Source organism: Salvia splendens, chromosome 4 (genome assembly GCF_004379255.2).
Source record: "Salvia splendens isolate huo1 chromosome 4, SspV2, whole genome shotgun sequence".
Taxonomy (NCBI): Eukaryota; Viridiplantae; Streptophyta; class Magnoliopsida; order Lamiales; family Lamiaceae; genus Salvia; species Salvia splendens.
The window spans coordinates 1463974-1485845 of NC_056035.1; the positions used below are offsets into that span (position 1 = coordinate 1463974).

Consider the following 21872-nt stretch of genomic DNA (forward strand, 5'->3'; position numbering starts at 1 on the left):
ATAATAGTAATGGGTGAGGTACAACAGCTCCTGCTATGGTTGGAACATAGCAGGGGATCCAAGTGGTTGGAACATAGCAGGGGATCCAAGTCCGGACTTGGATCCCTTGCTGTGCTCCAACCACAGCAGGGGCTGCTGTGCACGCACAAACATATATTTTACTAATAAGAAAAAATAAAAAAAATTTAATATTAAAACAATAGTGATAGGTGAGGTACATTAACCCCTGCTGTGGTTGGAGCACAATAAGAGATCCAACTCCTAATCGGATTTGGATCCACTGCTATGCTCCAACCACAACATGAATTGTTGTGCACACACAAACATATATTTTACTTAAAAAAATTTATATTAAAATAATAGTGATGAGTGAGGTACAACTGCCCCTGCTGTGGTTGGAGCATATCGGGGGATCCAACTCCCTATACAACCTCAAACATGCTACATAATGATGTTTCACCACTTCTTTCTAATCTTAATATTTTAACAAGGTTGATTGAATATAGTAAAACTAAAAAAAAATTAGTTTATGAGTAGTTAAAAACATTGATCAAAATGAAAATAAAGTAAATGTAGTTAATATATGTGAACTAGTCAGTCAGCCGTTTAATAAAATTGTAAAATACTCCATTATCGCTACAACAATAATATTGAATAACATTTTAGGCATTACTTAACACACACAATTAATTCATATCCATCTACTTATGATTTAGATAATTTTTTTAGTACATGCGGTGGAAATGTTTACTCTATCGCACTCATAATAAATGTCTATTTTTTTAATCCGTCGTAATAAAGATATCAAACTTTCATTTTAAAAAGTAAATTATTGTTATTAATACATTCCACTATTTTTTTTCTCATCATTAATAATTTAATTATCTTTCTCTCCTTCCGTCAACATATTTAACAAATGTGACATTTTAATCCGTAGGAGGAAGTTTGTATAGTCAAGGTGTCCAAGACAAAACACTATTCTGCAATAAAATTTTGTGGAAATGAAATGCTCGACAAATTAAATTTGAGAGGACACATGTAGCCCGAGACTAGGGTTGAAATTTTTGTTTATAGTTTGACAAATTTGATGAAATAATAATTTGCGATTGTTCACTTTGAATCTTAGCCGACTTATGTTACATCTCGATTTACATAATTAATGCTACTCCATAATATCACTTTAAAGGGTGAAATACTTGTGATATGATAAACACATATTTAATTTAGTCAAATTCATTAATATGCTCATGAGCTAACTCGGATATAAATATAAATATGGAGTAGCATTAATTATGTAATTAACTCTTATTTATAACCAAGATTACGACGGATTTTAAACCATTTTATATAAAATAAAATAAAATATTAATATTCACATGCACAATTTAATTTTTGTAGAAAAATAATAAGCCATCATTTGATCCTAATTCCACTATTGAAGTAAAATTATGGTAATAAAAACTGATACAAGGTGAAAACAATAAGATAATATATTACGGTTATACGATAAACAAAATTAATAAATTTCAAAATTTGGATAATATTGATAAAACTACTTAATTAAGATATGAAAGATTCAATCATTAATCCAAAAAAATGCAATATCTAATGTTATCGAGCAAGAAGCTAAGATTGCTTTAGCTAGTTGAATAGCTATTTTATTATAACAAAGCCATAATTCTAACTTGGTTCAATCTCAATGCACATGAAAAATATTGTACAAATTAATAGAACCCAGATGTTCAATACTTTTACAAAAGAAATTTCAATAAAAATTCTATATCCAAAAAAGGGAAATATCCTACAAAAGAGAGATCCATCCAAGTTAATAGAACTTCCCTGAAATTTAGCATCAACTGCTCCTCTCCAGCAAGATTTCAAGTAAAAACTACATTTACCTTAAAAAACTAGAGGCAATATAACACCTTCCTGTTTGAGGAGAGCTACAATCGCATTCCTTCCCGACTTCTATCCAGCACCGGTGGTGAGACGATTGCTGCATCTTTCTCTTTGAGAGGGGGGTAAAAAATAAAAGAAATTTAGAAGGTGAAAGTAGGAAAAGATGGAGAAGGAAGCAGTTTTTTTGCGGAGGTACGACATATCTGCTCTCTTGTGAAATTCTACGTATAACCACTTTGGGACCCTGACAGCGATAGGCGTGAGAAAATGGAAGAGCCTCAATCCGTGTATGAAGCATTCTGAGAACGACGAACATGTGGCGGAGGAGCTTAGTTTTATGCATAGTACATGTACAGGCTATTTGCAGCAGCACAGGCGATTGAGTTTTCAGAGGGATGCCACGCCAAGTGGAGTAGCTTTGTGGTGAAATCCAAGGAGTTCCCGTTGGCCTCAACTCCCGGACTCTCTGCACCTGCAGGATATAAACCAATGTTGTTTTGGTTTTGGAAAAAAACGGAAAAATAACATGCACAGTTTGGTAATGGAAAAGGTTACCTCTTCGGACAACACGGGTGATGCTACTGCTCAGCGATCGGGAAGGCCTTGATGGGGTCTGGACCTGCCTTCTGGGGTACAAAATGAAGAATGATTTTCAGCAATAAGAAAAATACTACTCCAAGTATGATTTATCAAAGTATGATAACCACATCTAATATTCTAATAAGAACCTCATCGGGTTTTTGCTTGCTTCCAGTGTTGTAGCCTCCGTACTCCCAGGAGCACAACCAAATACACGGAAAAGATTGCTGAAAAAATAAATAAGTTTACTTGCATTTTCTTACTTACAGAACATGAAAATGAAAACAACTAATTAGATATTTAGGATACCTGTAAGAACCAGTCGCCACTCGAAGGCCGTCACCACTCAAGCAGCACTCAAATTTATCAAAAATGGAATCATTTTCATACAGGTCACATAACTGGACATCAGCAGAGTAAAATTTGATCAGTTCCAACTACATTTGTTGAAAACCGTTGGATAATTTTTTTTTTCTAAATAGAGTAGCCTACCTTTGGTCTCAAATATTCATGAACCTGGAAAGTCGACACTGGACCAGAATCCATATTAATATCCCATAACTGAAGCAAAATGTGAAACAGTAACATGAATAGAGGATGATGGTTATCATTAAATAAGACTATTGATGCTAATGTTAAAATGCAGAAACCTGCAGCGAGCTAGAGAAGCCAACTTCTAGAACTATGTATCTATCTATGTATATAATAGATTCACTATTATATAATATCCAGCACCAAAAACTACAGTGTAACAAATTTACAATTCCTGCCAGCATGCAAGCATTAGTCATTTGGCAAACTTATTCCTTCACCTTCACCGGGTAAATAGAAGGTGAAGTAAATCAAACGATAACAATTAAGAAACCTGAAATAATTATAACATAACTGGCTTAAGAAGCATACCTTAAGGGTCATGTAATCACGACTGAGTATGTATCTGCCATCCTTTGCAAATTTAATATCTGATATTGAAGCAATTATCTCAGTGAAAAAGGATCTTGAGCCAGGTGCCTCATGTTCCTCAAATCTGTTTATTGATGGAATGTCAACGTCTCAAAAATAAATAGCACATTCCTAAGCAAGGCAGAACAAAGTTGAAGAACACTGTTTCGACAAGAAAATAACTTTAAAAGTCTCAGAAGTCACAACCATCCAATATTTGATCAGATTGCTATAAAAGTTGCTGAACAGATAAAACAACGAGATCATGTAACAAAAATACAAATCGCTAGAATGAAACTTACAGCTTAGAATGTGAATCACACAAGGCAGATTGCCGCAGATCAATCAGTCGAATTGACCCTTTTGAACTACTATATGCTAACGTGTTGCAATGAGTAGGATGAAACTCTGCTGATGTGATCACCTCTGCAATGAGTAATGGTAATGGTCAATCAATTGTGATCCTATATCCTACTCAACAGAAACAGCAGAATGACTTACCAGTTAAGTCTTCCATATTTGAGGGTTTCACATCAACAATATTGAAACTTTGATTGCTTATTTCCAAGTTCCAAAGATTAACCCGCAGGTCATCAGCTGATATAAATGTTTCACCATCACTGCAGAGAATTAGAAGATAAAGAATTAGACCAGAAATCAAGAAAAATATTTATCAGAAAGATATAGAGCATAAAGGTGCTAACAATATTGAAATATTGCAGAATGCTTAACATGTCAAAATCCTGTCTCTACCCTTTATGTGTGGAGGTTTTCAAGCATGAAATGTATTTTTATGTAGGACAAAAGCAGTTGCTCAACTTTTTCCTAATCTAATGCCGGCAACATTGTTTTAGTAATAAGTGTCTCCACAGTATAAAGTAGGAATTGATTTACTACAGTATGGATCATTGAGTCTGATTATACTAATTTCAAGAATATACCCAAGAGCAAATCCAATAATTTAAAGAAACATTTCCAAGAAATCAAATTAGCTATTTTATATTTTATCCCTTGGTCAAATCAAGTTCAATAGCATAAAACTTTTACGGAAACTGTACAGATAACATTTCTCAAAGCACATCAGTGTGCGGGGGTAAATAAGCAGAAATAGGAAAGATAAATGCATCGAATTGCTCATGCTACATTGCTACTTACTAATGTTCTTTGACGAGTCTAATCAACTCAATGAACAAAAAGAAGCATTTCTTTTCCTCCATCTGTTGTTCGAAAATACTCAACTAAACTATGAAACATAAGCAGACATCAGTTTCTGGAACAATTAAATTTGATCTGGCCATTCCACCTAAGGTCCAGGTGACAGACATTAAGGGGTATAAGATAACTGAACAATCGAACTTCTATTCAAAACTCTGCATTTTGAAAAAAAATACTAATTTCTACACCAAAAAGGCGTTGACAGATATAACAAGGTAAAATAATATGAATCTTCACCTGTTATTTGAGATAGAATTAATGTGGTAATCATGTGCATGAGCATATACTCTCCTACATCGTGCAACAAGATTTGTCTCATAGCTTGAGACCTACAAATTGCACAAGCAAGAATTAGAAAAAGAATAGTGAGTGAGAAGTAGAATTCAGTGGGAATTAAACACAAAGACAATATAAACAGTAAACACCCAAGTTAAAGGGCACCCAAATTCTTTTTCTAAAAATGAACACAATATTTGGAGGAACACTTTGCTAGTTCACTTTAATGAAAATGTGAAACTCTAGCTTGGTTTGGTTAAGTACAAATACCACTGGCAACCGCAGTGAGGAGATGCCCCCAGGTGGAAAGGACAAGTCATTGCCCAATGATTTGTTAGATCGGTCAGGATAGCTTCCATTAGCAACACCCTGCTTCGGACCAGAAGAAACACTGGAACTTGCAATGCTACCATTTCCAGAACCTTTAAATGTGTCCGCATTCATATCAGAAATCTTTTTGACTTTCTTCTCTTGGACCTGTTGACAGCACAAGATGAGAGTAATGCAGAGAGGAGGAAACGACGAAACAGAACAAAACAATGAACATCTTCGTAGTAGTTATCATTATATTTCTCGAAAAATAACATATCTCCAATTGGATTTGATTTCTTTCACAGACCATGTGCTTGGCCATGAGTGGATTTTTGTAATGGAAACTCAAACCATTTCACCTTCCAAAACTTGATGGTTTTGTCATTAGTAGACAAAAGAAACAGAGCACCATTAGCTGCCTGACACCAGCGAATATTGTTGATTTTCTCCTCGATCTCTAAACTTTTGAGATAATCAAACTGATAAGGAAACACACAAGCATCATCAGAATGACTAGGCCTTCTATTCAACTTTTCACTAAGAAAATAGGACAAAAAGAAAAGTAAAAGACTTTAAGGAACTTAATTAATAGGAACACAGATACTCATCGAAACAAGGCTCATATATCTGAAATATATTTTATATGCAAATACCATGGCACAGAAAGCAAAAAAACAGCAGCAGATAAGCAACTGCCAAGAAAATACCTCAGGTTCATGGCTCTGGAATTCGGTTTTGTAGCGGAACTCAGGATGTCGACCAACTGAACAGTCCATCCTCTCTAAGTCTCTACGATTCCGCCCATGCTGCAAACAAATTTTTGAAAGCTAAAATGTCCGGAAACATATAGCAGAGTACACATAAAATGGATGATTTTTGGGGAGTTGGACTTTCACCTCTTTTGAATCAGTCCTTTCAAATAACACAACCCTTCCACCACGGTCACCAGTGGCTAGATGGTCACCTGTTTTATCGAACTCAATTGCTGATATGACATCAACTGCAGATGTTGAAAGAAAAATAAAGGTGAAAACTCAGTTCTGTACTGTTCAGCAATCTTGGAATCTTTGCTGATGCCGAGTCAATTTAACCGAAGCAGACTACTAGAACAATAATAAGGAATAACCATCACGTGAAAGACCCAAAGTAAGTTGCAGCCAAATCTTCCAAGATACTTAGAAGTTATAATACAGGCACAAGTTTACAACATGTATGCACAGCATGTAGCTACACTAAGATTCACACACGTTTCAGTAACTGTAAATTCTCCATATTCTCTTCAGATAGCCAAAAGAGTAGAGAGAAGCACTGTTCAGGTAGTGCCCGGATGGGTTGTCTGCAAAGTGCAAACTCAATAAAAAGATTCAATTTTTTAATTCTTACTATTACTTACATACACTCACACAAGAAAGGTCTCCCCCCCACCCCCGCCCAAGAAGACATCCAAACTAATTATTAATACACATGAGACAACAGAAGTATGTTCATCTCATAATCCAGAATCTCAATAGCAAAATCAAATTGATTTTTAAAAAACCTAGCACCTGAAAAATGATTATGTGCTCACTCATTTGACCATCACCGCTACACTAGTCCTTTTTAGTATTTGTGTTCTTTTTCTTTAATAATATAGAGGGGACGATATCAGGCAGGAGCAATCAATGCTGTAACGATGAGATTGGACAAATAATTTCCTTTTAAACGGAACTAGTTTGTGCTCAAGGTTCTTTCCGCATATATCAGAGAATGCCGTAATCCCAAAATGTGCATTGATCCTACTGTTGCATAACATACTGTACAGTTAATGCATCTTATGAGTCTCCCCAAGATCAAGAGTCATCATATTCTGACAAATACTCTTACCACAAAGATATGAACTTTAAGGAAGCCATGTACCATCTTATGACGCATCCTCTATCGAATTACTCAATACTACAAAAATGAATAAATGATAAGGAGACCATATCTACTACTGCGACTTCTCAGATGAGCATACGCTAGTTGATTGATCAATAATCAACCAAACTGACATGCTACATGAAACGAAGGGAGCAAGCTTACAGACGCAGCTTCAACAGTACCTCAGCTGCTGCATGCAGTGAGCTAATAAGCAAATATGACTCTATCAACATAAAAATTGAAGCTTGTAGTTCAAGCCATAATCTTAATAAATCAAGACTCGTGATTAACAGTAAGGTTCAAAGCCATGGCAAAGACAACAATACGCATAGACATTGAAGTTGAAGGAAACTCTAAAACTAGCAACACCAGAAATCACAATATGAAAGTGACATGAAAATTAAACAATGAAGTCGATCCGGTTTACACCTCTGGATCATCTCTCAACACTGACATGCAAATCATACACTGAAATTACCAATCAATCCCCATTAATTTATTCCCAAAAAAGCCATTACCGATCCAAAAACAGATCAAATCCACAGAAACCCAACAGATCCAAACTCAGAGCAAACAATATCCCTAATTCATCATTTACCTTCTTGTACTTCTTCGCCGGCCGTCCTCTCGCCGAAGACCTGAGAGAATTTCCAGTCGAGCGGCGCAGGTGGACCCGCCGCAGCTGATGCCACCTCTCCACCACCGCCACCGCCACCACCGTCCATTTTTCTCCAACACTCGGGGAATCAGAAATGAAAGCAACAGCAATATGATAAGAAGAAACCTCACAAAACAACAACTAATTTTGCTATTCCGGTTCCTGTTTTCACTTCATTGAAAAAAGAAATCCGATTTAGGTTTAGGAATCAAACGGAGATCGGAGCAGCAACGGAATGTTGGATTCAGATTCGGACATTTTTCGCCGGAGGGTGTATACGCAAATACAACATCGATTAGTACAAAACAGAAACGAGGATGCAGATTTTCTCTCTCTATGTGTAGATGTAATGATTTGTACGTATAGAGAGTGGGAAAATGTTTTTCCTCTTTCAATAATTTACCGTTTTTCTTTTATTCACAGAGGCACTATGCTTTCTCCCTCTACATGAAATAAGTACATTTCTCTCTCTTTTTATATATTTTCCCCCATTGCCTGCAAATCTCTCCTTGGGTAGAACAAGATACCAATTCTATATATAAAAGTCGATACTTGAAAAAATCATACAGTATTTTATTTCGGATTAAAAATATTTTTAAACTCTAAATTTTTGTCTGTAATCTTGCATCAAAGCTAGTTCAAATACTTTCATGATATAAGTAATCATAAAATAATTTATAAAAACTTAAAATTTATGAATCCGATTACTTTTCTATTGAATCGTACACACAAGCCACTATCTCAGGTCGTATATGTATCAATCTAGTTAACTTCATCGTGTCAACGATCGATGAGGCGTAATGGGATAAGACCAAGCACCAGAAAAACTGTTTGATGTTGTAGATGGGCGGTGAGTGAGTTAAGGAATGAAAGTTGCAGAATACCACACATTAAATGAAGAAAAGTTACAATCAATGCATTTTGAGCATAAAAAGGTGAAGCAGTCTACAAGCATGATCTGTGGAATTAGAAAATTTCAATGTCTCAGCAACTGAACAAATGTAGTGTTGGATGTAGAAAACCTATACTATGATATCAAATAGAAAGGATTAATTTCAATTCGAACAGCGAATAATTAGATCGGCCTAAAGCTACATGGCGATGTCGCGGGCCTTGTACATACAGATATAAGCCATATGCCAATCACCTGAAATCGAGGAAAATGTTTACGTTAGTAAACGCATGTGTAGGGAAAGAAAAGATATGTGCAACGTGCTTACCGCCTCCAGATAGTCTGGTGATGTCTTCCTCTCGTTGTGGAATTGGATTATCATCATCAAATTGAATCCATTTTCCTGTGGTTGCACAGAGATGTATAGTTAAATAATCTGATAGAGAATAATATGATACTATAAGTAAACAAAGGTCTATCGAAAAACGAACCATTTTCTTGTTTAACCCAGGCAACGTAATGCCCAGAATCAGCACTTCTACCCTTATGTGTGAGCACAGCAACCAAATCGTATATTCCTGTCAAGTGCTTCTCTTTCTCAGGGGGAGCACCTACAAGGAGAAAGCACGTCAACAGATGCAGGAGCAGTCGAGAAATCAGTTCAAGTTAAGCGCATTATATTGTTCTATAAACAGGCCATTTAAGATTCCCACACAATTTAAACACAGAATGCCGCAACTGTGGCTTGTTCTAATGCAACCCTCAAATTATAAGTATGTGTTTTTAATTGATGTTTTCCAGGTTACAAGGAAATTTGATGAGTACCTTCTCCAGGTGCAGACACAGAGGAATCCCCACTAGCATTTGATGATCCCTGCATAGGAAATAAAAACTCAATCTGAACCTTAAAATAAGTATGTGTGCATATGATAGTAGCTCTTTTTCTATTGCATCAGGTTTTACTCCCTAGCCAGATAGATTGCTTACCTCGGCATCAGTCATCTTAACATCGCTGTCCTTTGTCGAGCTACTTTCATTAGTTTTCAGACCAGCCTTCTTCCCTTCTTCGTCTCGTAGAACCTACATGGTGGGGTTTGCGATGAGCAAGCATACAATCACCGGAAAACATAACAGAGAACTAGAGAGAAAAATAGTATGGCCGTGTTACTTAGTGCATAAACTATTACCCGCCTAGGAAGTTCCAATCTCTTGCGAAGATCATCAGAACACAAACCATACACATCTAACGACAATGGGTAGTCCACTTTCTGCAAAAACAGTTAATTTGGCATGAGCTGAGATTTGTATCATCTATAATTCAGAGTAATTAAATCTACTAACAAATCTGAGTAAAAATCAAATTTGGATTTCCATGATACATAGAATGATCTAGAAAAGAAGTGACAGTAATTCATTAAGTAACGAATATTTTGAAATGTTCCTATGCAATCTAGAGAGGATACACCTTACGTTTGATAGTTTACTCATTATGCATATATGTTATGGATCGGCTTAGTGTACCTGATTTATACGACCGATTAAATAGAATATAGTTTTTAAAAAATATATTTGTATACAAAAATTAAATAGACTATAGGTTGTGGTTATGATTTTGCGTTTTTATATCTTTTAAAGTTCAATCATGGATTTCACCATCAGAGGATTTAACAAGAAAGGACTAAGAATACTACCCTCAGAATCTTGGCCTTTTGGTTTGTTTCTCTTTTCCAGAAAAAACGGACAAATTGAACGGTCAGGTATCTGTTATAGACAGCAAAAGATAAGTCAATTTTCAAAACTCAGAACTTTCCAATAAAAAGGTAATACACACATATATATATATGCATTTGTGTGTGTGTGTGTGTGTCGAGAGCAAAAATGTGCATAGCATAGCAGGTGATCAGAAAATTAAAAGCGAATTTATGAGTTCTTACTACCTTGGCAAGTCATTTACGTGAGAATCTTTAGTGTATACAGCAGTCCGACCAAGAGAAGGTGAAGACTTCTCCAATTCAGATTTCAGGGCCTGAACATATACAATTTGACAATGGTTATCATACCACAGGGACATGATGTACGGTTATCGAAACAAGGGAAATATACAACGCTATAATTGAATTAAATCTGCCAAAAAGTTGTAGAAATCCTTAGAGAAGAAAGTAGACAAAAAGAAGGGACTGCATATATTAATGTAAGATCTTTTTACTAGACAACAAACTTACACGTTTTAAACCTTCATGTAGATGGTTCACTTCCTGTGAAATATGGCATTTAAGCGAATAAACAGATTCTGTCTCCGTACTTTCTTCACCACTTTCAGCACAGTGGATCCTGGTCACAAATAACAATAATTGGCAATCTGAATTAATAGCTCGTGAAAATTTTAACAATTTTCTGTGAACTGGGTGTGAATTTTTCGCATAAAAATGTGTATGACTTGTTCCATGAGTATCTTAGAGTGGAATTGTGCACCACGTCCCATGATCATTAACGGCAGTAGATTTTGCTAACAAGTATATTACTCCTATGATTTATTCCATGTGTATCCTATTTAATTCATAAGGATGCTGGATGCGATTGAGTCATGATGCCATGCAGTATCGTGAGTGTTACATATAACAAAAAAGAGATTAGTTATGCGACAATCGCCAGTTGATATAATGTAGTAACTATTTCCAAACAATTTCTCACTGTGCTACAAAGCGGAGTGCTAGAATTCTGAAACTAAGAGTCTTCGGGCAGAAGCTCTTGAAAACGTTGAATTCACATAGAACACTAACTTTTTTATAATGATCATCGATCACTTAATATCAATTCCAAGCTTCTATCAGGTTCTAGAAGCACCTATCCTCAACTTAAAGCACATGACGTGTCAAATTGCTAACAAAGGATAATAATAGTAGAAGACACTCAGCAGACCTGCTAACAAGGTCGATACCAAAAAATTTCTTCAATGCATCAACATCTTCACTGCAAAAGAAATGAATAAAAAGTAAATACATTTTTATGCAATGTCAATGAGAAGAAATTTGATATAATAAGAGGGATGAACAGTGTAAAACCTCATAAGAGTAAAAATAGTGTAATGAGACATGGTTGACTATAGTGACTTGAATCAGGAAGACAAAGTGACTTTCTAAAACTTAACTACTTGTTTGTTAATACTTAGAACAGAAACATCCAGCAAGTGTTTGACTATGACATAGCTCACATGGGTTACCTGGAACTAGAGGATCTGAGTGCCAACGAAAGGGTGAACAAAAGTTGTGTCCAACACTCTTCAGCATCCTAGAGAGAAGTTTCCAACATTAAATATCCATAAGAGAGGAGAATTTTATAAATTTGAAATCCTTGTTAGCATACCTGCTGCATGTAAATTCCATTGTGAAGCTGCGCAAATTGAGGATACTTACTCCGCAAAGCCTACAAAATCAAATCATAGGTAAGAGAAAAGTCTAGAGTATGAACTAAATCAATGATATTAAAGGAAAAAAAGCAGATCTGCATTATCAAAGCTCATGTGAGTAGCAAGATAATGTTAATGGAGTCATTGTGCAATTACATCTGACAATAACAGTTCAGTTGAGCTTTCACAAAAGCTGTCCACCACGTATCAGTCCAACACTCTCTCTCCTTCCTCGTAGATAGTTAATCAGATAATATGCATGACGTATAATTGGCATTGGTATATGCTTACATATTATTCATGTGTTGTTTTTATGATAAAGAAAAAAACTGCAGAAGTCAAGAAATACCAAGCAGCCTGTCACCACAAAAGTAAGGGAAACAACCCTTACTTTTGACAATAAGAAGCAACAGCCTTTCATCTCATACAACATGCACAATATTAAAAAAGCCCATGACAATATGATTCCATATTTAGAATGATCCCATGCACATTCGGATGAGGACAAGTTCTAACCGGTTACCATGTATTTCAAGAAGATCTAATCCAAAATTAAAATAATACCGTAAAAACTGAACCAAATCATACCGTTAAAAATCGCCCAGGTGCCACTGGCCTGACATTTTTATCAAGTTCACTGAATAATTCCCTTGTTGCAACAGTCAATGAATGGGAAGACTGATCCACAGCATTGCTTCTTACAGGAGGAGGATACCTGAATAACGACAAGATAACATGTTATAACAAAAGTAGTAGAGTTGTGCTTTTTTGGTAATCCTTTTTTTTAGTTCATGAGACAACTCACTGTATCAAGGCAGATTTCAATTCTGGGACTGAATGCAAACATTGCAACGTGGAGTTCATATAACAGGTGTTTCCAAGATTTACTAATCCGGCAGAATGACCCTGAATCCACAATGAACATATCCAATAAACAACTTCTTAAATTCACAAAAGTATGTTTTGGTGCCAACTAACTAAACATCTCTCAAGAAAGCATGCACAACTCTAACTAGCCAGAGATCTCAGTCTGTGTAAATCCTGGAGAGGGCTAGCCCTTGTTTTGGGTACTATTTCATTAAAGTTGAGGAAATATAAAGTGACTTACAACAGCAACCGCTTGTTCTTCTTCTGGCATGTCTTCTGCAAAAATAGGTCCTTTCTCTGGAGCCTTTACAATCTCATCCGCAGTTCCCATCATCATTAGTTTTTGGCCCTAAACAAACAGAGTTAGTTTGACTCAGGTTATACTACAACTAAAAGAGTCTTATTCAATTATTAAATCAATTACCTCTTTGATTCCTACTTTTGACCAATCTGAATCATCCTATACAGTCAAAAAGTAATTCATCAATTTTATGAACTCCCACTATATTGAAATTCTCAACATTTCTCCCACATCAGATTCAGAATAAACAATATTGTTATTGTATGAAATTATAATAAAAGAATGAAAATCATTGAAAGGTCAATAAGACGCCTTACACAATAAACAATCACTTCTATACCTTCAATAAACCACCTTTGACCATAATCTTTTGTCTTTCGGGTGGAACTCCTGTTAAGTCATATAGCTGGCACTTGAAAACGTATGGGGGCTGGGTAGTGTCTACTTCCATATTGGAAAACATTTCCTTTTGCCACTTCACATTTACTGAAAAATCATTATAAATTGTTAGGGCTTAGGAGCAGCAACATAAAGCAAAAAAAAGAAAACACAAAACACAATCCCAAGTAAGCAGTCCGAGATAGTGAAGTTCCTTCCACGATAAGCATACCAAGTTCAAAATGTAAAAGTTCCTAAATTTGCAACCTACAATCATTTAACATACAGATTGCAACTGCATCATTTATATGTTTTACACTATGATATTGAGACACTGCATAAATGCCAGTTTTGCTACCATCCATCGTTAGTATAACTATAAAGATTAAACTATAGATATTGAATTCCAGAACACGAGCATCCAGCTCAACCTTTAGTTCGACGCTCAATAATCTCCCAATATTTCTGCCCCATTCAGAACAGGCAGTATCCCAGGGTCTATAAAAAATTAGTATTCTTTTCACTCCACATCAAATCGAGAGAGAGTTAACTAATCCCGGAAGCTCAAAAATTAAATTTTACCTAGCTTATCAATCATGAATCAATTAATTTAACAATCAAATCTTCATCTTAACACAAACACATTCCAACTACGAGCACTATCAAAACCTAAAACTTGAACAGCCATTCTCGACAGTGGCGCCAATTCAAAATCCCAAAACTAACCGGAGAAGAAAGCATTGGCGAATACAAATCGAAATTGCAATTAAACTGAGAATGAATAAACATGTTGATCGTACCTTTCAACATGGCTGCGGATAAGTTGGGTGAGGAAAAGATCGAAGCTTTACCGTGTGTCGTGTGTGTTTCTTTAGCTTGCGCTGAAGGGCAACTGATTCTTGAGATGGATATATATAGTCAAAAAAAATTGTGTTTGCCCGTTTAGGATTTTAATTTAGAATTACAATTATTCAATTAGATTTAGTGACAAAAATAAAAAAAAGTGAGCTTTACAATGGAATGTTTTTATTAACAAGAATTTAGAAAAAAAAAATTTTGACTTTTGAGACCCCACAATTTAGGTAGTTCAATTCTATTAGAACAAAAAATTGTAAAAAATTAATTATAGGTTTGAATAGACACATTGCAATACTAGACAATTGTAATGTTAATCGAATTAATTAAATATTGAAAGTACATCTTTTGTTTTGTTGAAATTGCATTAGATTTCAATTATTATACTATTATTATGACTTCCAATCTAAAACATGTGTATTTAATTAGCTTAAAGAAACTGCTTAAAGAAACAAAAACCCAAATTCAACCATTGTTGGTCGAGAGTTCCATGGCCTAGTTGAACACTGTTAAAAAAAATTCAATCTTTACAATTCCGCCTTGATTAAAATCTCACCAACGCCGCAAAAATCGAGCGGAAGCCTCGAACCAATGTACGGAGCATCAGGAAAAATGGGCCGCCGCGGCGGCGGCGGGAAGAGGAACATTCACGCGCCGCCAACCGGCCGCCCTACCCCCAGCGGCCGCCTCTCCATGGGCGGAGGTCTACGCGGACGCGGCGGACCGCCGGCGTCGTCCCCGTCGACCTCCTCGCTGCAGGTGGAGGAGAGCTTCAGCCTTGTTAGGGAGAAACCTTTGAATTTTGGGATGGCGATAAAGCTGACGACTGACCTTGTGGAGGAGATCAAGCGCGTGGAGGCGCAGGGTGGTGCCGCGTGCATCAAGTTCGGCGCCAATGCTAGTGGGAATGTGAGTTTTTTGGATTTAATTTGCGGCATTCTGGTTGAATTTGTGGTTGATTGTTTTTGGGGAAGAGGTTTTAGCTGAAAATTAAGAGTGATTTGAATCGGAAAGGGGATGTTTTGTGATTAATTGCTCTAGTTTTGTTTTGTGATCAATTGCTCTAGTTTTGTGTTGGATTTTTGCTTTGGGCTGGTGGCCACCTACATTGAAGCATGGGATAGGGTTTAGCTGCAAATTTGAGCTTTGAATGTGTTTTGAGATCCATGTCATGTTGGAATTAGGTGGTTAGCATATAAAATTTCTGAATTTCTTTTGATTCGGTTTGGTGATTTCTTATGCCGTCAACATGCAAGATTGCTGGCTCTCGTTTGATAGGTATCAGTTAAGCATAAATTTCTTAGTTTTGAGCTTAGTAGATTTGTGAAACACAGTGAATTTGGTAATGGAAGAAAAGAAGGAAGAAAGGAAGTGTCTTTGATGACTCTGAGTATATGATTCGTACCCCCCCCCATTCATCTAATATAGAGGAAGTAGAATTTATACGTTTATAATGCTACGTAGGATGATACAGTTTTGTTATTGACACTTTGACACTGCTGCATAACAGCATAAGATATACTACTATTATCTGAAGTTGATTTCACAAGAGAGATATGAGATTACAAAGTTTGGACTTTTAACTTTTATTACAACACAGCATTTAAATGCTTAGTGTTCTTATATTTTTCTCCCAACAGGTGATTCAAGTAGGGGACAAAACCATCAAATTCACTTGGTCCAGGGAGCCAGGGGACTTATGTGATATATATGAAGAACGTCAGAGTGGCGATGGTGGAAATGGCTTGCTTGTAGAGTCAGGAGAAACTTGGCGTAAGGTTAATGTAGAGCGAGAATTAGACGAATCAACTAAAAATCATGTCAAAAGGCTGTCAGAAGAAGCCGAGCGCAAGATGAAAGCACGAAAGTAAGTATTATTCCTTGGAATTTTTCATGCTGTCAGAATGGGCTCAACCTTCAGTAACTTCTCAGATGGACATAACTTTTAGTAGTTTTTACTTATTATATGATGATTTGCATTAATGGGAGGTAAAATGGAGATTCTGTGTAACCTGACACAATCCTGCTGCTCACTTACCTGATGATATTAGTGGGCTGTTATCATAAAAAATTCATGCTTCTCTGAGAAAAATGATTTTTTTTGTTGGGGGGAGAGATAGCTGGTGAGCTTTGGTCGACTGGGATACAATGCATACATGATGTGTGTGATTTTGGTACTAAAATGAGTGAATCTACATATTTGTGATGGATGCCACTTCTAATAGACCCCCTGATAGCTGGTCTTATTTTTATCAGTTTGCTTCTTTAATCCTTTCTTTTGGTGATAACAGAGCAATTGTGTTAGATCATCAAAATCCAGCTATGAAGAATCAAATGAAGGCATTTGCTGCTTCTGAATGTAAGTGGTTTTATATAATGCAAGTTTTCTTTGTAAGCTTCTCCACAATTTTTGCTTTTTAGGTTTGGTTGTCAGTTACTCAGACTCTTCCTATTGAAATTAATATTGTTTTCAGTAAACAGTCACAATTCTGGACTTTTGATAAGGCTAATTGCCTAATCAGGGGTTTCCCCTTTAGAATTCATCTTCGCTAAAAATAATGATGTAAGACCAACCAGCTACTAATTTGAGGCAGTAATCTGCTCGTATCTAAAACTTCTTTTCTGCGCCTCTGTAAGACTATAATTAGTAAAAGTTGATAGATGAGAGTCATGAGATGGGTATATGGGATGAAAGGAGTGTGGAAGAACAGTATTCTGCAGCTTTATGACTGATTGTTACCAGCTTTGTGTTTACACTGTGCATTTCTGTTCCAGCTACTCAATGGAAAAGTTTCAAAAATTGGAAAGAACCTCCTTTCAAGAAGCCAAAATGTGAACCAACACCAGGTAAATTGTAGAATGTAACTTTGAGAGATTTCATTATTTGGCTTTGTTACTGTTAATATGTTTACCTTAAACCATATTCATGGTAACAGCTGTTGGACCTCCGAAATCTGTTTTCAAGCCTGGTTTACCTGTATCAAACCTTTCTAAGGGCAGGCTCTCTTCTAGCTCACCTTTATCTTCCCAACCAGAGCAATGTGGCCCTTCAACGTCTCCAGTAGGAATTGGTGACCCTGTGAAGGGACAAACTGGTGTCTCAGATTTTGCAGCAACTCAAAATCTGAATAAAGCTTTGAGCTCTGAAAATAACATAGCCAACAGAAGGAATAGTACCATCGGCGACAAATCTAAGTTTAATTGGAATGATGAAGCCAAACCTGCTGATTTGAGAAGTCTGATTACTTCTCTACTCCTGGAGAATCAGTCTTCAGGAATGAGCCTAAAGGTATGCTGACGTTTAAACAACTTTTCGTCACTATTATGTTACTCCAATCCCCCCCCCCCCCCAAACCAAAACTCAAAAGACACGTTGAAGTAGGGAGCCACAAAATACTAGAGGAGTATGCACTTAATATAGAAATTCAAAATTAATTTCCAATTCATAGTTTCCTTCCACCTTTTTGGCGGAGTACCCTCTTGATGTCTTTTCTTTGTCAGGCCTTGGAGAGGGCTGTCGAAAATGCTATACCCAACTCAGCTTGGAAAATTGAGCCCATACTGAATCAAGTACGTGAATGATAAACTTGATAACAATGGTTAGAGAGACTTGTAAATGTTTATGCTTATCTAATTTTTGGCGACAGATTGCGAGTTGTCAAGCACCTGGGAGATATTTCCTAAAAGCAGGAGTAGAGATGGAAAGCTTCAAGAAGCTACCTCAAAGCGGAAGGTGTGCTTACTAGTCTCTTTTTTGTTATGTTTTTTTGTGTGATTATTGGTTGCTCGCGGGGATCTAAATATTATACACGTCTTCAGTTCTCCAGAAATTAATCTTGATCAATCACCTACACCTCAAAAGTTTGACCAACTTCCTGGCGAACGTCACATGAGTACAGATGTCAACAATGAAGAACTGGGTGAATTGAATCTTACACCTGCTCATACAGAAGACATTGTAGAGATCATAGGTAGTCAGAATTCACCTGACAATTTAAGTGACAAAAACGTTTCTAACAACAGCGAAGGTGTGGCAGGATGCTCCAGTGATAGTGGAAGTGACAGTGACACTGATAGTAGTGACAGTGGTAGTGATAGTGGCAAAAGTAAAAGCATAAGCCCAGTAGGAAGTCGGAGTGGTAGTAGTAGTGACAGTGATACCGATTCATCTTCCAGCAGCAAGCAGGCATCTGATGAGGATTTAGATATTATGACATGTGATGATGAGAAAGAATCCAAACACAACATGCAAGATCCTCACCCGGCTGCATCAAGAGGTCCCGGTCAGTGGAATAACATAGATAATGACCCTGTTGATACCGGGGATTCAGATATTCAGGATCCCTTTGGTGAGATTGAGATTGACATTGAGAAAGACTCTCCTGAATACAACCATGGCCACAAAATCCCCCCTGCTGATAATTTATTTGCCAGTAAAGAAGGCGAAGAACCTGGTGAAGATCTCAAACCTTCTTCACCCGATCAATATGAACAACAAGAAAGACGAGTCTCTGAGAGAGAAGGATATGATGAATCAGGTGGCATGGTCAATGATGACTACAAATATGGTGAGTTTGGTGCTCAGGGAAGATCATCAAAGGGAAATTCTAAAAGACGCTCTGATGACAAGCATTTGGAAGGCAGGGCACGCAGCAAAAAGAAGTCAAAGAGTAAAAACTCAATCGAACCAGTTTCAGGGACTATAAACTCTCTTTTCGGTGAGAGCCCTTACAACTCGTCCCCTGACAGGCCTCTGCAAGGCACAGACACGCAGCCCGTTGACCTAAAGGACGACAGAACCTATAGAAATGATACAAATTATGCTGATCCACAAACAGGTCATAATCACCAAGCAATATCACACAGACCTGTTTCCGATTTTCAGCAGCCAGCTCAAAGATCTTCTGAAGCTCGTGGATGGACTGAGGCTCCTTCTGGAGGAAAAAGACCTGGTAAACATAACCGTTTGGATCGTGGTGTTAAGTACTCCAAGAGAAACCTTCAAATCGAAGAGGGTCCTCAGATACAGAAAAGATTTAATACAGATGCACAAAGTGAAGATGGTTTACTTAACGGGCAACAGCATTTACAATTTCCCACAGGAGGAGTTGGCGACAAGCATGAACCCAATACCAGAAAATCTGAAATGACAGGGAAGGCGAAGGAGACTGGCCCTACTTCCAACTCATACTGGGGTTATTCTCCCAAGAGTAACAATCTTGGTACTGCCGATAGATCTCCAATGATGAATGGCAGGACTGCTGTACTTCGAAGAGAGCCTTCAGACTTAGAGTTGGGTGAATTTCGAGAACCTTTCCATGAGGAAACACCTCCATCTAAGAAGCAATTTGAGAGGAAAAATTCTTTTAAACATTCGGAAAACAAACAAAAGGATGCTGAATACTGGATCTCAGATTTCAGCGGAGGAAAAACATCTAATAAGATCCCAGCAGATCTGGGAAAAATGTCCTCACCAAATTCAGATGCTGTTCCTGATAGGAGGAAGGCCCAAGAAAATAATGTTAACGACCGTACAAGACCTCATCACAGAAGCACTCAACCTCTTGATCCACCTCATCTGCCACGAGTGGATCTCAACTCCCAGCAAAATACAATACCAGAAGTGAGTGGTAAGACTAGATTTATGGAAGCTGGGATGGGAAGAGCTGCTAACATTGAACCCTATGGAGAACAGCAGCCTGATCCAATACGAAGAGTTGAACCCCGTGCCACAAAGCAATGCAAGAAACTGAAGCCTAATAGGACAAATGTCTCAAATGATAGACGGACAGTGATTGGGAGCAATGATAGCCATCAAAAGAAATTGTCTTCTTCAGATGATACCAGTTGTTCATTCACTAAATTTGAGAAGGAGCAGCCTGAGCTGAAGGGTCCGATAAGAGATATTTCTCAGTAAGTATAAACAGTGATCTTATGGTTTTCCTGGAATAGATGAAGAATTTTCATGGCATGAAACTTAATTTATGTGTTCCTTCATATTTCTGGCTCTGTTATAAATGCAATTCTACTTTTCAGGTACAAAGAATATGTGAAGGAATATCAAGAAAAGTACGACAGCTATTGCTCCTTGAACAAAATCTTGGAGTCGTACAGGTATGTTGAGCCATACTAGTTCCGAGTCTTAGTTCTGAACTAATTGTGTCAGCTGACTTTCATATTTCCTGTTCTGTAGGGATGAATTTCGTAAACTTGGTAACGATCTCGACGCTTACAAAGGTAGGGATATGAAGAAATACAATGACATCTTGGAGCGGATGAGGTCATCATTTCGTCAATGTGGGGAGGTACACTTCATTGTTTATGTTATGGAGTTTCCTTTAAAAATCTTATTTAGTTATTTTCCTAATCAGAAAAATCGTAATGTAGTATGCTGCAATCTTTGCTTTATGCTTGTGGTTGTTTATGTTATTATTTTTTGATAACTGTCTTCTAAATTATAATTTGGTTGCTGTAGCCATTTAATGTGAGTTCCGGTTCATCTTAGACTAACACCTGATGTTTTGCAGAAACATAAACGCCTGAAGAATATATTCGTTGTTCTTTATGAAGAATTGAAGGTAGCTAACCTCTTCGTCTTTTTTCTCATCAACTCTGGTGCTTGATTTTGCCGCTTGTTCTAGATTAACACGACTCTCGTCTATGTTCATTGCAGCACTTGAAACAGATGATCAAAGACTATTCTACATCATATAAAAAGGACTGATTCTGTTATGCATCAAAGACTATTCTACTTTGGAAGTATATACATCAGCAGATCTGCTCCTTGTCACCATCCTCCATTGTTAACGAGGTTTCCCACGCTCCAGTTTGTATTCCGAAAGGTCAGTCGCGACAGCTCTTGCTGCAACCCCATGAAGTGTGGACGAGTGAAGTGGAAAATAGTTATGGGACAGTTTTGTGGGATAAAACTTGTATATATGAATGTATAATAACTATTAATTATTTTTAGTTCTTACTGATACAACTATTCTTATGATTTCTTGAGGGAGATGTTCTAGCTGAATTACATGTAAATTTCTTTAGTTAGTATCATAGTTGATGCTGGTAGAAACAGGAGCCAAAATTGGTTCCAAGTTTTGTTCTTTGTAAATTTAATCTGGTTACTAGTTTGGATTGCTTTCAGTTTTTGGCCTTTATTCCCTTTTCAGAAATAAATACTAGTACTATTTAGATAGTTCTCCATCGTGTTATTCTTGTGGAGTACTTTATTTCCATAACTAATTGTCCCATGATTTTAAAGGAGAAATTATAGCATATGAAAAATATTATGCAGACAAAATATTTGATTATTCAAATGATGTCATTCAATACACCTCATGATATGATGATCACTTAGTAAGCCACATTTTTAATTTATGATGAGATAATTGGA

General features: G+C 36.8%; 3 protein-coding genes across 3 annotated transcripts; 1 reads left to right on the forward strand and 2 right to left on the reverse strand.

Moving 5' to 3' along the window:
- Positions 1 to 1675: 1675 nt before the first annotated feature.
- On the reverse strand, positions 1676 to 8255 carry LOC121797790 (serine/threonine protein phosphatase 2A 55 kDa regulatory subunit B beta isoform-like). Its single transcript, XM_042196510.1, has 14 exons — positions 7721 to 8255; positions 6120 to 6223; positions 5931 to 6029; positions 5583 to 5702; positions 5182 to 5388; positions 4873 to 4964; positions 3922 to 4040; positions 3723 to 3846; positions 3382 to 3505; positions 2971 to 3039; positions 2788 to 2879; positions 2628 to 2705; positions 2455 to 2525; positions 1676 to 2371 (listed from the first exon to the last, which is right to left on the reverse strand). Exons 1-14 carry the CDS (start codon positions 7845 to 7847, stop codon positions 2235 to 2237), a joined length of 1563 nt encoding a protein of 520 aa, XP_042052444.1. The 5' UTR covers positions 7848 to 8255; the 3' UTR covers positions 1676 to 2234.
- Positions 8256 to 8675: 420 nt separating this feature from the next.
- LOC121801208 (ubiquitin carboxyl-terminal hydrolase 6-like) lies at positions 8676 to 14520 on the reverse strand. The gene is made up of 18 exons (XM_042200660.1): positions 14425 to 14520; positions 13587 to 13732; positions 13370 to 13405; positions 13187 to 13294; positions 12884 to 12984; positions 12667 to 12793; positions 12036 to 12095; positions 11893 to 11960; positions 11592 to 11642; positions 10895 to 11003; positions 10610 to 10698; positions 10364 to 10433; positions 9860 to 9940; positions 9660 to 9752; positions 9498 to 9546; positions 9164 to 9283; positions 9001 to 9075; positions 8676 to 8927 (listed from the first exon to the last, which is right to left on the reverse strand). The coding sequence occupies exons 1-18, from the start codon at positions 14432 to 14434 to the stop codon at positions 8872 to 8874; spliced, it is 1449 nt and encodes a 482-aa protein (XP_042056594.1). The 5' UTR covers positions 14435 to 14520; the 3' UTR covers positions 8676 to 8871.
- A 418-nt stretch (positions 14521 to 14938) lies between these two features.
- Positions 14939 to 21674, forward strand: LOC121797791. Its single transcript, XM_042196511.1, has 12 exons — positions 14939 to 15388; positions 16120 to 16346; positions 16771 to 16838; positions 17255 to 17326; positions 17416 to 17768; positions 17981 to 18049; positions 18127 to 18212; positions 18299 to 20392; positions 20516 to 20593; positions 20673 to 20784; positions 21007 to 21057; positions 21153 to 21674. Exons 1-12 carry the CDS (start codon positions 15071 to 15073, stop codon positions 21201 to 21203), a joined length of 3579 nt encoding a protein of 1192 aa, XP_042052445.1. The 5' UTR covers positions 14939 to 15070; the 3' UTR covers positions 21204 to 21674.
- The last annotated feature ends 198 nt before the right edge of the window (positions 21675 to 21872 follow it).

Bases quoted from the DNA above. Each gene is read 5' to 3' on its own strand.
- LOC121797791 (XM_042196511.1), top strand. From the start codon at position 15,071: ATGTACGGAGCATCAGGAAAAATGGGCCGCCGCGGCGGCGGCGGGAAG. The intron at 17,327-17,415 runs GTAAATTGTAGA...TCATGGTAACAG, and splicing joins AAAATGTGAACCAACACCAG to CTGTTGGACCTCCGAAATCT. The intron at 18,213-18,298 runs GTGTGCTTACTA...ACACGTCTTCAG, and splicing joins AAGCTACCTCAAAGCGGAAG to TTCTCCAGAAATTAATCTTG.
- LOC121797790 (XM_042196510.1), bottom strand. From the start codon at position 7,847: ATGGACGGTGGTGGCGGTGGCGGTGGTGGAGAGGTGGCATCAGCTGCG. The intron at 2,706-2,787 runs GTATCCTAAATA...TTATTTTTTCAG, and splicing joins GTGGCGACTGGTTCTTACAG to CAATCTTTTCCGTGTATTTG. The intron at 2,526-2,627 runs GTTCTTATTAGA...TTTGTACCCCAG, and splicing joins GCAAGCAAAAACCCGATGAG to AAGGCAGGTCCAGACCCCAT.
- LOC121801208 (XM_042200660.1), bottom strand. The intron at 13,406-13,586 runs GTATAGAAGTGA...TTGACTGTATAG, and splicing joins TCAAAGGTGGTTTATTGAAG to GATGATTCAGATTGGTCAAA. The intron at 11,643-11,892 runs GTAACCCATGTG...TTTCTTTTGCAG, and splicing joins CTCAGATCCTCTAGTTCCAG to TGAAGATGTTGATGCATTGA.